General features: G+C 43.5%; 2 protein-coding genes across 4 annotated transcripts in view; one reads left to right on the top strand and one right to left on the bottom strand.

Annotated features, from left to right (window-relative positions):
• Window positions 1–1,600: 1,600 nt before the first annotated feature.
• On the top strand, window positions 1,601–11,547 carry LOC144943091 (matrix metalloproteinase-19-like). Its single transcript, XM_078870252.1, is given in 10 exon segments — window positions 1,601–1,780; window positions 2,141–2,214; window positions 2,890–3,059; window positions 3,755–3,973; window positions 7,126–7,371; window positions 7,985–8,110; window positions 9,253–9,423; window positions 10,271–10,398; window positions 10,970–11,242; window positions 11,244–11,547. Coding segments are annotated over 10 exon segments (1,623 nt in total). The 5' UTR covers window positions 1,601–1,657; the 3' UTR covers window positions 11,337–11,547.
• Window positions 11,548–13,746: 2,199 nt separating this feature from the next.
• The window catches only part of LOC144943065 (band 4.1-like protein 5), a 42,904-nt gene continuing 40,727 nt past the window's right edge, over window positions 13,747–15,923 (bottom strand). For all 3 annotated transcript variants that reach the window (XM_078870239.1, XM_078870242.1, XM_078870233.1), the window contains one exon: window positions 13,747–14,534. In XM_078870239.1, the coding sequence (XP_078726365.1) occupies window positions 14,459–14,534 (76 nt within the window). In that variant the 3' untranslated portion in view covers window positions 13,747–14,458. The remainder of the gene's footprint in view (window positions 14,535–15,923) is intronic.

Raw genomic sequence — 15,923 nt, 5'->3', positions numbered from 1 at the left:
TTAAGTTAAGACACGCGGCCCCAATGCAAGTCTATATTTTATCACCCTTGCAATAACACGTAACATTTCTTGTGAAAATAAAACCCGAAGTTTTAACAAGTGTCCTCCTTGCAACTTGTTTTGTACGTGTTATGCACACAGGATCAGATTATGAAAACAAAAACAAACTAAAATTGTCAATATGCCTAGAATTTGTGAATACCATATATGAGTGATCAACACATTTTCAAATGGTGTTGTTGAAAATGTTCATTATCAAATGCAACGAGTAGAAATTCTTATTTTATTATTTATACATTCTCAATTACACAATTTCCCATCGACAATGCATAGACAGTGCTATTCTCCCAGCACTGCATCGCTCTCTTCAATTCATACAAATGTCTTAAATTCTATGGTCTGTAGGGTATGACATTCCCCATGAGTGTGCCGTATTTGGTGGTGGCTAGGCATACACCTGCAATTCAACAATGTATGGGCTAATATCATCTATCCCTTCTTTATGGGATAGAGTGTTGTCCCTTTGCATGCACGAGTTTCTCAGTGCTCCGATTTCTTCCCAAACGTATAAAACACCCACTATTTAGCTGAAAACATCTACATTTATAAAGGACTGCAGAGCAATTTTTAGCACCGCCTCATCGCCTGGCAGCATTCCCAGCTTGTCTGTGCATCCTCGGCGATTGTGAAATGTTGTTTTGTATGAACGACGCGATGTAAAATTATTAGATTTTTGTTTAGACATTACATTCAGACAATGAAAAGAGTTGCAATTAAAATTTGCCTGTGGTGTGGGTTCCTAATCTGGCAAATTGTTTGGTGAGACCGCATTGGCAGTTGTGCACATGCGAAAATAACAAAAAGCTTAACACATTTGTCAACAACACTGCTTTTAAGAGGGACAACAAATAGCGTAATAGGCGACATTTCTGGCAATGTGCCTTCATAGCCCATAAATAGAGAGTTCGGAGAGAGTGTTGGAGATTGGCCTATGCATACAGGGAAGGGTGTCATGTGGGTGAATGCTGGTTATAAAATGCAGTAATAAATGGAGCAGTCGAGGCAGTTGCTGACGGTGGTCATTTAGTCTATTTGTTTAAACAGTGATACGTGTCTGAAGCTTTGGGGACAGCCACACAACACAGTGGAATACTACAACTGGTTATGAAGCTGTAGATACTTTTACATTCTAGATTTGAAGTTTTCGTGACTGCAAGGATCCATACTCTTTGGTTCTTTCGGTAAAGTCACGTAGGTGAAAATAAAAATAGTAATAAAATAATAAAAATTAAATAAACATGAAAATAACTAACTACTTTTACATATAGCTGAATAGAAAATGAGGAAAACATTTCAGGCGTTGGGCAGACCAGTGGGTCAGAATGTCAAATATGAGGATAAATTGTCCGAGCACAATAACAACAAATAATAAAAACAAACTTGCAGTAATAATAAACCACCAGTTACATGTGGAACTGAGTCATTTTCAGTTGCCCAACTGCCGATGTGCCTGCGGTGTTTTTGAGGATTACCAGGGGGGGGGGGGGGTCACGTGTGATGCGGTGGGTGGCTGGGAGCGCGCGGTAATATAAAAGGGCACATGCTCGAATAAGCGAGCGCCTGCCAAGCGTCGAGTTGAGCCTATATCGCAAGCACGATGCAGGGGTTGTCCCAAGCAGCACTTCGCATGTGGGCTCTGGCCTGCATGGCCACGTGCGTAATCATCAACGTGTTGTCTCAGGATCTTCCGAGCAGCACCCCGGATGCCAAGCAGGCCATGGTAGGTGCCACCCATCCTGCACCATTACACGAATGCGCCACATATTTCAACTTTTAATTGACATTGATTTACACCATTGGAACCTCATTTGCCAGTAAAAATATGATAATTGTTTTTTTTACCCTTCTATCTGGCAACAAAACTGACACCTTTTTTTTTTACAAGGAGTCATGTTTACATAGACCACAATACCTGCAGTCATAATGCAAACAAAAAACATAACTCTGATAATGTGCACTGTTTTTTTGCATTATGGCTGCAGGTATTGTGGTCAGATAGAAGGGTAAAAAAAAAAATTATGACATTGATTTGTTTGTATGCGTGTGTTGCTGCTATATTATATGTGCGTGTGAATTTTAGGAATACTTGCAGAAATTTGGTTACATATCGAACGGAAGAATCAGAGTCGAGAATGAAATGGAGAAAGCAATCAGGTACTGTGGTATTTTTTTCTGTAGTTATATGCACAACTCTAAAATCGGAAGATAATTTTTTACTATATGCTGGCTGCAGAGTGACCTGCAAAAGGTCGTCAGGGTAGTTGCTGACCAATCTGAGTGGGTTTTTGAATACAGTATTTGAGCCGTGTCTTTTTTCAAGTGCCTTAAATGTCCATACCTCTGGAAGTGATGTATGATCTCCATTATGAAGTAACTATGACACAGTGAGCATGGCCATAATTGCCATACACAGAGCTGCAAATCAGAGACCCAGCGTGGGCTATGCATCATCCCTAAACAGCAGACGTGGCCGCTAGAGATCGGTGAAGAATGCACGATTAATCAATTTCCTGACAGCATTTGGATGCAAAGGTGGGCATGCACAGCTCATGTGCCTCAGCCACCAGGCGTGGGCAAGGCCAGGCGCTAACAGAGTGGTAGACAATGAATAAATCACTTGCGCTATGAAGAATGGGCATTCACTGAAACGTCACGCGTGATATATTTTCCCTTTGATGGCCGTGTTATTGACAAATGTGTGTTTAATTGTTTATTGTACTCCACTGCCAAAGCAGGGAATCAACAGTTCGTGTGGCGGGCAGTGGCGTCCTGCTGCCGAGTGTATTTTTTTTCGCCTCTTGTGCCCTCGACGTGTCGCCCTGCACGCAGTGAGTTCCAGCAAATGGCAGGACTCAGGGAAACCGGCCTGCTGGACGAGGACACCGTGGCGAAGATGGCACAGCCACGCTGCGGGGTGGGAGACACGCCCAGGGACATCACGTTCGCGTGGAATGGGGATGTGAGCCGGAGGAAGAGGTCATCCGGTTACACGCATAGTGGTATACCAGACACGCAGACTTGCATTTTGGTTGCAAAAGTGTATGATTGAACAATGTACGGCACAACGTTGTGATATCGCACCTGATTAACTACTGTAATGACGATTAACGATTTTGGCGGAATGCTTATGTACTTCTCGTTACGTTCGTGCAACGAGAGTGGAACAAAAGGCTGCTGCTTTCAGCGGTGCGATGCCAATGATGAGCACGACAACGAGGACGTGGCCACCGGTAACAATGATGACGATGGTGGTGGTGGTGATCATCACGATGACAATTATGATGATGGTGGTGATAATCACAATGACAATGATGATGATGGTGGTGATCATCACGATGACAATGATGATGATGGTGGTGATAATCACGCTGACGATGATGATGGTGGTGAACATCACGATGACAATGATGATGATGGTGGTGATCATCACGATGACAATGATGATGGTGGTGATCATCACGATGACAATGATGATGATGGTGGTGATAATCACGCTGACAATGATGGTGGTGGTGATAATCACGCTGACAATGATGATGATGATGGTGGTGGTGATAATCACGCTGCCAATGATGATGATGGTGGTGATCATCACGATGACAATAATGATGATGGTGGTGGTGATCACGCTGACAATGATGATGGTGGTGGTGATCATAACAATGACAACCAACCGCCTCTTGTTTCGTCTCAGGGGGCCGGTGGCGAAAGACGACCCTCGCGTACTACTTCCTGAACCTGACGCCGGACCTGAAGGGGAACGAGGTGAAGAAGATAATCGCGCGCGCCTTCCGCGACTGGAGCCGGGTGACTCCGTTACGGTTCTACGAGACCCCGAACTTGCACAGTGCCGACATCCACATCAAGTTCAGCCGCTTGGACCACGGAGACTTTGCGCCCTTCGATGGGCCGGGTGAGCATGAGCCACGGCCCCTTCTCATGACCCCCACCAATACCAATAACCCCGTCATTCGGCCTGTGCCCGGCTGGATGCACTTTAAGGCCACGTGAAGTTGGATTAACGACACATTTACGCGATCAACCCCATAAAACCTTTATTATGAATAATATTGGTCGCGAAGGCGGACGGGTTAAACTGAATATATAAACGACTTGTAGGTAGGGTAGAGAACATATGGTGATGTCAACACCGCCACATGCTTTCCCGCCCACTCGCCAGGCAGCCAGCCAGCCAGAAAAACTTTTTGTAATACATTATAGCAGTACGGTAATGGAACTGTTTATGATTTGCACAAAATAACTGGGGCGTTTGTATGTCGTTGTCTGAGGCCACCAGCAAGCCTGTATCGCACACTTAGAAATCAGGGCTGGCACAACAGAGATGCGACTAAAAACAGACACATTTTAAACGTCCCGGGTTTTCTGACGACATTGGTATGAAATCCTTCATACTGCATGAACAATTACATTCAGGATTGTGAATGTCACACAGTATTTCAAAATATCCATGATCACATTTTAACGTCTTGAATGACAAATAATCCAAATCTTTTGTTTTTCTGGGAATACATTTGGACTCGGTGAATCTTGGACAGCTCCTGAGTATAGAGCTCAGCCAGAGTGGTGGAAGAAATATGAGGTCCATTTCCAGATGAAGTACGTTTGGAACATTGAATTCATGAAGAATACAATTGCTTTCTCTGAAGTTGGATATCATCGATCCATGCATAGGGCAAATAATAACATGTAACAGACACAGGATAAAAATGTTACGTTTGAGTTTGCCATGGGGAATTGGAAATGCTTTCATGGAAGAACAATAATGGACATAAAAACATAGGAAGAGAAATGCTTGAATAAAAAAAAAAGATGCATTATTTATTACTAAGACTATGACGAATTAGACTTATTGATAGCATATACGCCAACATAGACAGTAGCCAAACTAGGGGTGACCAAGAAGGCGATGGAGTGATGAAAGAAGTGCACGTTTTGGAGGGAGATAATTGTAGCCGGAAATGACTGTGGGTTGTGGTGTCAAAATAGAAAGGCCTTCATTAAGCATTGAACTGAAAATGGTTGATACTCTGGACACATTCATGGCTACACTTTATGTGTGCATGCATTAGCAGTGAAATGACTCGCCTAACAACCCCCTCCCCTACCCACCCCCAGTAGTTTGATGAATTGTCGTGACTTCGAGTCATAATTTGATTTAGTGTATTTTTTTACAATGTGGTGAATGGTAGCGCCTCTTGTGGGTGCAAAGGTTAAGTGAACGATTTTCACAGTATTTTAATGGACAAACATTACCGTAATTCTTACACTGTGAAATCAATAAATAAACTATTTGTGATCAGTTAACGGTGATCAGTCTATGAATGCACAAGCCCCTACCATGAGAATGTGGCATTTCCATTACTAGCCCATGGCCTCCAAAGGAGACGAGTGTTGACCAACTGTTTGTATTACTCGGTATAAACGTTATCTTTAACTACCTTACACCTACACCGCGTTTTGTCTGGCAGTGAGCAACATTTTCACATACTTGGGTGCCACTGGTGCAAAGGGCTGCTTATCAACTGCGCTCAGAACACAGCTGTGGTCAGTGACTTTCCCAGTCACCGTGACTGTGTCGTCGTGAGGATGACATTACCAATATCATGTCCCCTTTATAAGGCATCAAGGTTTTGAATTTTGAAATTTCCTCCCGATGTTCCGCTCATGGTTGCATCATGGTTGCAACAGTTTCGTAAAGGTTGTATCATTTGCATCATGTATAATAATTCACAACGTGGTATTCTGGGCACACAAGAGGCATTTGCATTATAATCCTCTGCTAAACCCAATTCTCCGTTATAAGTCACGACGTTTCTTCGCCACTTCAGAAAAGCAGTATACCATGAAGTCAGTTCTCATTCTACGTATTTTAGAGCTTTTCTTTGTTCAAAATGTCAACTACATACTCCCCAAAATGTCCTCAAAAAGGAAACAATGTTACATTTCCGTCAGTATCTTGATGTTTATCTGCTCATAAGCAGCGGAGTGCATTTGGAAGAAAGCGAGTAATTCTGTAGCAAAACAAAATAATTCCAACGTTGCCCTGTGTTCATTTGCCAACGGCGAGGCGGGCAGTGCTTTTACGCAGGCCCTTATTCAAGTCGATATGTCTAACACATGAGTCACCAGCCCTTGGATTCACTCAGCATTGGCCACTAGCATAATCAGCTTTTCATTACTCACCTCCCTGTCACGCTCTTAAACACACAGCCCGTATCCATTTATTCCTCCTGCTAATTTAAATCTCTCCAATTCACTGCTGTCTGCTTAAAAGGCACCCAGAGCTAATCATTGAAAGGAAGGTTAAATATGATTGATGAAGAATATTTTTACAAAAACCGATCTGCCTGATGACATGATGAAAAGTACAGCATAATTTCCTTTCACATAATTGTTAAATACCATTGGCAAGGTAATGGCTATGGCCATGCGTGTAACTTATATACAAGCATCAGAGTTGTGGAACAGCGGTTCATGCATTGAGCCACACTCCCTGCAACGTGGGTTCCAATCCGGCCCACGACACACATCAGTGGCAAGTGTGGTCTGTCCCTGTGGTGAACCTCACATAGGATAGCTCACTCATACATGATGACCTGATGGAGTATCTAAAAACTTTCACTCAGAACACAAAGCTAATCAGGCATGGTGCTGGCCATACTGGACTTAACAGATACTTCTTGTATAGCATTTGCCTCTTTGGTCTTTTCGGCTTACTGTGTGTGTGTGTCGGAGCGAATCCAGCCAACTGAGTTCCATTCCTGGTTGCCTCTAATATCAGCATATATTTTTTCAAATATTTAAAATTCGAACCCTAGCGCCAGCGGCACGCAATAACCTACTCTTGCAAAGCAGATTGCACGGTATATTGTTATCTTTAATACACGCACCTTAATGATTTCGGGCTACCGCTGGATTCGAACCGTGAACCGCTCCAACAAAGCATCGAATGTGCTACCACTAAAGCCATGTCACCCCTCAAACCGTGTTCTCACTCCATGTACCCCTAACCACCGCCCCCCCCCCTCCTCTGCTGCTGCCTAGGCCGTGTGCTTGCGCACGCGTACTTCCCTGAGGACGGCCGCGCACACTTTGACGAGGACGAGCAGTGGAGCGAGGGCACCGCGCAGGGAGTGAACCTGCACATCGTGGCGGCGCACGAGTTCGGCCACCTGCTCGGCCTCGGGCACTCCAAGGAGCAGGCGGCCCTCATGGCGCCCTTCTATATGGGATACAGACCCAATTTCCGTCTGCACGCGGACGACATCGCGGGCATACAGAGCCTCTACGGTACACGACTCGGCAAGCGCCCCGGCACCGCTACGCGCCGGGTAGCGCAGCGCGCACCGCTGCCGCGCTCGAGCGCACAGTGGATGCCACACGGAAGGAGGGCGGACGAGGGAGCCGAGCGGTCAGAAGGTGTGAGGTGGGAATAGCATTGTGAGATAGTTCCAAACCGGACCATCGTGCAATGCTTATTCTCTTAGGTGGTGGTTGTGGTGGTGGTGGTGGTGATTCCTGGTGTATAACTTGACACTAAGGGCGCATTTTCACAAATCTATGTGCAAATTAATATGTAGCTCGTGTCTTTAATTACTCTCACATCGAGTTGATTATGACATGATAATCAACTGGATGTATATTAAATGAAAGAGGAAGGGAAGAGTTGTAAACCTCGTTTAGCAAAACTACTGCGTGTGTACTGCTCATTTGTAGAATCCTATCTTGAATGAAATCGGTTCTTAGCAAGTCACCAGCATTGCTGCAAGCTTACTTGTTGCAGAGAGATTGTGAAAATACAGCCTTCTGTTGCCAACGAACCAGGTGTGGCCCATGTGATAAGATGTCCTGACAAGGCTAATCTGGGTTTCGGTATATGTGTGTTTACATGTTCATCGGTCAGGTCGCAGCACATCAGTGTTGGATGGTGGCGATTATGATAATGATAAGGAGCCAGCTCCTACAAGAAGCCCGATTCCCCATGACATCCCGGACCCATGCACTGCTCAGCTGGACGCTATCACCATGGGTATGTGCAGCAGTGGTGCTGGCCCATTGGGGGCCCACGAGTAGAATTTATTTGAGGGGGGGCCCCCTTTCAATTCTAAACCCCGAGTGAGATGACATCACGATATAGCCAAGAGACCGAGATGGAGTGAGATGAGAGAAATGTAGACAAAAGTGGCAATGAGATGAGACTGAGATATAGCAAAAGAGAAAGTTGTAGGCAAGATACAAAGATGGAGTTGTATGAGATATACAGGCAATATGGGTATGAGAGAATAATGAACTTTCTTATGTAAATCAGCGTTTTATGATTTCAACTTCAGATGACATTTGAAAGACAATTCTGAGTCTTGGATAACCCCAAGACATATGAAGTTGCCAACCTGCTCAATAAGGTTCGAGTCCAAAGCCACAGCGTGCATCGATGGTGAGACAGGTGTAGGGCATTATGGGTGCAGATCCATATGGAGTGTAGACATCACATGGCCCACAACACTCTTTAAAGGTTTACCTCGGAGGACACCTATGCTGCTTTCACACCCTTGGGCTCACGATTCCACCCGCTCAAGCTTCTGCAAGAGGAGACACCCATGACAGCTTTTCTGACAGTTGACTCTATCTGTAAAACATATACGAAAAGTTACATGCAAATCCTACACATGCAAATCCTTTAAATGTCACGAGACCACAGGCCATTGTAAAGGTTTAATATCCATGGTTATTCCAGATGGTGAAACAAGTGACTGTGGAGCTCAGACAAGAGACATCGTCTCGCTTTCCCCAGAGAGGCACCGAGTCGATCGTTATCTATAACCTGAAGCGCATGCATGCCAATCAGAGGTCGCAACCGGGTACCCGATACCCGTACCCTACCCGATACCCGGCTACCCGTACCCGGCTGGGTACGGGTAGCCGTTTGCGACCCTGGTGCGGCCTGGTACGGGTATGGGTAGGCCGTGAGTCACTGGTGAGTAGCCGTTTGTCACTCATTTCGGGTAGGGTACGGGTATGGGTAGGGAACGGGTACCCGTACACGGCTGGGTACGGGTACGGGTACCCATTTGCGACCCTGGTGCGGCCGGGTATGGGTACGGGTAAGGAATCAAAACCCGTATGCGACCTCTGATGCCAATTAAAAAAACACTCATGGTTGCGTTGGCACAGGACCGGATGAGAGGACGTACGCGTTCAGCGGTGCATACTGCTGGGTCGTGACAGACACGGGCGTGCAACAGGGCTACCCAGTTGCGACCAGCAGCCAGTGGCCAGGCCTCCCCGCCGGACTCAGCGCCGCCGCGCACTCCAAGCGCACCGGGCGCACCTTCTTCTTTGCAGGTTTGCATTGAACCATCGTCGCCATCATGTTTGAAAAAATTTAACGATGACGTCACCCTGAGGCTGCTCTATTTAAGAACGGAAGCAACAGGAGAGCTTCACCATTCTTGCCCGATGAAGCTGATTGTAATTATCAGCGAAACGTCGTGCTACTCAAATTTAAAATGCTGTTGATCCTCTCTTCAGCACACCGGTGGGCTAAAGAAGTGAATTATTTTGTCCTTTGAAAACGTGACACATTTTTTACTGTTTGGCCGTGTCGGGTGGTGGAGGGTTACGACACATAAATAACGCGATCTGACCCAAAACCCTATATTATGAATAATATTGGTCGCGAAAGCCTACGTGTTAAAATGTTTGAAAAATAAAGTTCATATTCACTCGACCGTCCCGTCACTTGGTAAGACGTTGGTGGCCATAGATCTCCATGTTTTCCTGGTCTCCCATCATCGTCTGAAGCATTTTTTTTTCCATTGAGACGACTCCATTATTTCATGTTATCAGTACATTTATTTATCCTCCTTTTGCTCTTGGTCCATGTAGGTGTGTGTAAATACCTTCTCACAGTGCGCATAAGCCAAACAACTCACTCAAAATTAAAATGTTTTCTTCTAATATTGTCTATTGACTCATGCCTAGTCTTCAACATTGCTATAGCCTCTCTCTGCATTAAATACACTGCAGATCATATACGCTCAATATATTAGCTTGTTAAACTACTATGTGTTAATATATGTGAGAAACTGTCTAGAAGCACAACTATGACAGTCATCTTTCCCTTATGTTCAGGCTGCCTGTGAATATTTGATAATTTTTGGTTACATTGATTTGTCTCTCCCCAACGCAGGGAACAAGTTTTGGCGATACCGTGGTTTTGCAAGTGATCCTGGATATCCCAAGTTGATGTCCAGCACTGGGCTTCCCAGCAATGTCGATGCAGCCCTCATCTTTCGGGGCAGGATTTACGTGTTTAAGGTCTGTGAGGCATGCCTGGGAAGAAACAAGGCCATGCTATTTCATATAATTAAACTGCTGTCTGGACTTTCTCAGGCTTAGGCCTTTGTGTATGAATTAACGCTAAATTTACAATTCATGCTAGCCGTGTATACATTAGATGTTTTGTTACATGAGTGCTTACCACAGCCAGTGTTTGTGTATTCAAGGCCATACATTAAGGTGGCAGGGTGGCGCAGTGCTAATGATTGTGCCTTAATGCAAGATTCTGGTGCCTTTCTGTGTAAAGTCTGTGTTCTCCCCCTGTTCTACATGGGGTTCCTCTGTGTTCTGTTACCTTGCCTTAGCTAAAACACAATCTAACTGGTACTGGCCAAACATCCCAGTGCTGAAAAATGTACCTGCATTATTATTCAATTTGGATTGCGCATAGCGATATCGTCCCCAAATGCAAAAAGTGTCTTGCAATTCGGTGAGGATTTCGTGGGGAAATGAGCATAATCAAAATAATAACAACACTTTGGAGACGTGATGCATCATGGATTGTGCACTGCACAAAAACCATGGCGATGATGTTGTGCATGTCCTGCAGGGCGGCGAGTACTGGCGCTGGGACGAATTTCAAGAGCGAGCCGTGCCCGGGTACCCAAGGAAGATGGCAACCACGTGGCACGGCGTGCCCTCGTCCCCCGACGCTGCGCTCACCTGGCGCAATGGCCATTCCTTCTTCTTCAAGGACGGGCGCTACTGGCGCATCGATTCGCATTCGCGGCGCACGAAGCCCGGCTACCCGAGGGATACGGCGGCCGTCTGGATGGGATGCTCACGTTCCCTCAAGCAGCACGATGTCGTTTGGGATGACGTCGGGGACGACGATGGTGCATTGGGAGGCTTCGGCCTCGATGAATTCTCTCGGGAACAGAGGGAATCTGACAATGGCTTTTGAGGGGGGATTATGATTTTGATTTTAATTACCATGATTTAATACCACGCTTTTTAATAGAGCACCATTAATCAGCGATTCTGACGTGATTTTTTTATTGTAATTGATCAATTTTATACAAGTGATTTAAAAAATAATCTCCGCTGTACGCTCGGTTAAAAACATGTGAATAACATTTCATAAACACTGTTACCAAAAACATGTTAATCCGACGTGCTATTTCACTGCTTCCTGAAATTAATTAAAATGTATCATTTAAACACTTCTATGTTTTCACAACTATATGAACTGAATCCCATTCTCGAACAGTCGTACTAAATCAATTTGTGGGTTTAATATAAAGTTGAAAGCTACACTGCTATTTTCAGTGAATTTTACACATATATTGCATCGTATATTCATCAAACTTGGATTTCAGTTCCCTTTTGCCTTAAAAATACCAATAAACCTGGGTAGATACCATGAAACAGAAAAGTCAATGGCAGCCTTCCCCATTCATAAATCCCCTGTGCTATGGTGCCCCACAAGCTCTATCATCAGCCTTCTGCTCTTCTCAACATATTTTAACTTGGCAAAATCATCTTCAGCTTTAATGTCATCCATCTATTCTGTGATGATAAAATTCCACTTCTGCATCACCATTTACTCCATTAACCCAACCTCACTGTCCACTCTCATATACTGCCATGACACATTCTCATCTTACATGGTTACTAACTTCCTTCAGCTAAAACGTCTCGCAGAACCGAAATACTCCATGCCTTAGCGGTCGCGTGTTAGTCACTTGTTGCAGGGATTCACAGTTCGAAACCCAGCGCCACAATCATCGCTGGAGGTGTCTACTTCACAGTCAAATTAGCACAGTTGGCTACATACAGTGCGAAATAAGTTCAACATACTAACAGTCGACGTTAAGGATCTATTGACATCCTTTGCAAGACTAGGGCGCTCTGTGCCGGTGGCAGGGTCCAAATTTTGGAAATTTGAAATTACCCGCAAATTACTCATTTAGGATTATATATGGCACGCATCGCCTCCTACTGGCAGATTGATTCACAAGGTTACTCTTGCAAATCCTGATCCTGATCACTTGATTTCTCACCTGGTTTAAACAAAAATAAACGTGAAACTTGAACTCCTTTAGGGTATCCTCAAATTTCTCATTTCCAAAATCTATATGATGCAAAATGCTGTGAACACACCCATAAGGTAAGCACAATCACCCTAATAGCACAATGCCTCCGCTGGCTACCTTTGCAATATTGTATCAATATCAAGGTTGCATTCCTTTTCTGCATGGACCCTGCCTATCTCTCCTCTCATCTCACTATACTCCCCTCCATGAACTCTCCTCCCTCTCCACTCTCATCTCACTCTACTCCCCTCCACACACTCTCCAGTCAAGTAACCAACGCTTTCTGTCAATGCCTCCAGTCAACCTTTTCTCAGTGGGAGGTCACTCAGTTTCCTCTGTTGTCTCCATGGTCTGGAACTCCCTTCCCCCACTTGTCTGTGCTGCCCTTGTTCAAGGCTGAAGGCCGTATTTCCTCTGCCTATGTGACTGACTATTAAAAAAATGCCTGAGCATATAATTGAGTCGAATTCTCCTTCGCCAAATGAAAAAAACATTAAATCCCACTTTATCTGGAACCATAATATTTAATAATTCATTTTTAAAGCAACTACAGTGGAAATTAGTGATACAATATATAAAAAAAAATAATTATGCTTTACAGTAGATAAACTGAACTTGTGATTAACATAGTACACAAGCCATAGGTACAATGTGCATTAGAAATACATAACACTTGACATTTATAAAATAAGTGATTTTTCGAGGGTACATTTTCGTATAAAATCACATTTTCTAAAAGTGCATTGGACTAAAAACATGTGTGTGCTATAAAGACTATATTACAAGACAGGTTAGGAAAGATACAATCAATGGAGTTAGAAATGTTTCAAACTTAGAGTTGAATAAAATTGAAGTGGACATGTAATTTAAAATTAGTAATCTTCAAAAGGTAGTAACTTTCTCTGAAAAGCCCAAAAACCTACTGCATTTACAGCCAATGGCCACGAGGATTGTGAACTCGAGAAAAAATTGCTTCAAACATATTCGCCACAGTTCAGTTCAGGAATGAATCCAATCGAAGAATGACGCTCAATCAGTTTTGTGCTTCTTCACATCTTCTGCTAACACAACAACTTTCATTTATAAGGCGCTAAATCACATAACCAAACACCTGGAGATGTCGCAAAACGCAGCTGTCAGAAACAAGCTGCAAGTGCAACTCACTATAAGTGACATCAGGTACATACTTCTATATGTTCGAATGTTACTTAAATAACAAAAATCATATATTTAGAGAATACGAACTACAGGCGATTAACACAAGCTTCACCTGCATGACATTTTCTAACAAAAATACCATTTAACACGACCTGTAATTATGTCAGGCATTCTTAGATTGACCTTTTGAGGGCTATTTGTCAAGGTGGACTGAGGCAAGTAAATGATACAGCTGTCGTGGCTGTGACGGTACCACCTGAAGACGGAAGCTTGTGTTGCCTCCGGAACGTCGTGATTTTTATTTTATTTTACTTTTTAATGTTTTTACCTACGTGACTTTACCGAAAAAACCTAAGAACATGAATACACACTTGGGCAATACAACAAGGCTCTATCACTTCTTCAGTCTCCCAGACCTGGTGCAGCTGTTCATGTGATACACACCACAAACAAACAGCAACATCGACATATGCCCCGCAATTGAGCAGTGATGAATAACAAACAAAAAACTCTTGAGACAATGGTGTTCGAATAAACGATGACACCAATAGAGAATAATCGGGACAGTTTGATCTACAAATGAATGCTTTTCCATGGAATCATGAGCAAGTAAAATTTACCCGAGCATTGCAATAGGTTTGGGTAATTAAGAGCAATCCACGTTGTGCAGGTGGAAGCAGTTTTCGTCACCAAAAAAAAGCAATTATCACTCGCCCATAGGACTGGAGAAAACGTGTCTTTTTTTTACAGTTAATTTTAAAGACTTCTAACACTTTTTGGAAGGCATAATTATCGTCAAGCAATGCGCCAAGTGAAGGGTCCGTGTCTTCGCCGCCTCGTCGATGTCACAGTTCCGTAGTCAGCAGCCTCCTGGTGCTGGTAGAGCCAGGCCTGTCCCGGCCACTGCTGGCTTCAGAGACCCTGCAGTGAAAACCACACATATGTCAAGTATGTATGCTGATATTCTTAGGTTTTTTCTATAAAGTTGTCTGTCAAATAAGATGGTCCAAATAAGCGTAGTTAAATCTTTTTTGCATGGTTAATCACATCTTTCCAACTGAGTAATCAACTATTACAGGTTATTGATAGACAGCCAGGCTTGTTTTACCATGTTTAGTTGTTTCTTTTTTCACACTATTGTTACGTAGGCCAGGCTTAGTCACAAACCGTACCTCTCCATAACAAAGGCTCAGCCTTTTGTTATTCAGTCTATTCTTAGTCTTAAGCCTCACCTTACCATATTAATAAAAAGTGTGCCGTACTTGGCCCTTCCCCTCTCCAACCATTATATATACGGAGTGGTAGCTCTTGTAATCTCTCATTTACTTGATACAGCTGTCGTGGCTGTGACGGTTCCACCTAAAGACGGAAGCTTGTGTTGCCTCCGAAACGTCGTGATTTTATTTTATTTTACTTTCATTAATTTTAATGTTTTACCTACGTGACTTTACCGAAAAAACCTAATAATATGAATCCTTGCAGTCACGAAAGCTTCAAATCTAGAATTATGTATGCTGAACTTATTTCACACCGTACATAGCCAACCGTGCTAATTGGAGATGTGCCTTCACTACAAGCGGGCAGCTCTTTAGGAGTTAAAATAAATAATTAGTACATTTGGCATTTGTGCCACGATCATAGCACAAGGCTATCATGAAGGTGCTAAGTTTCACAGACAGGTAGTCTGCCAGTAGTGGGTAATGGTTCTACGTGATTTGCCCATGTTACTAATTAGCAGTTAATTTAAAAAATCCAGCAAATGTAACCATGACGCCAGCACACCTGACCTACTTTATTTCAAATAACGTAATTTGGATATTTAACATCCATTGTGAAGCAGATGGCTCATGGTTGATACACCCCCTGCATTAACGACGGTGGCTGTCGAGCTTGAACCACAAACCTCGACAAAAAGCAGTAACCAGCCACGTCAATCGGTTAAAACACAATGTCACTGATAATATCGGTCAACACCTGCGATTTGAAGACTTGCCAAAATGTGGTGTTGTGGTTAAATATAATAATTGATTATTCCCTTGTCTCGTTATGACAATCCCTTTTTATTCTATAATTTTTTAAATCTTGTTTGTACAGTTTTGTCCACTCAATTAGTCTACATGCAACATTAGCATATACATTGTATACATTGCACATAATCGGTTCTCATATGCACCATTCAATGTGTGTATCATGAGCTTAAGAATCAACTTTAACCAATAAAATCGTTGCATCACTGAGGAAAATGCATGGCCACGCTGTCAGTGACGATGGTGGTAATGACATGAATGATGCCGTATGATAATGATCATG

The sequence above is a fragment of the Lampetra fluviatilis genome, chromosome 2 (genome assembly GCF_964198595.1).
Source record: "Lampetra fluviatilis chromosome 2, kcLamFluv1.1, whole genome shotgun sequence".
Classification (NCBI taxonomy): Eukaryota; Metazoa; Chordata; class Hyperoartia; order Petromyzontiformes; family Petromyzontidae; genus Lampetra; species Lampetra fluviatilis.
Note: the sequence above shows the minus strand (reverse complement) of the source record. Positions and strands in the feature narration are given on the sequence as shown.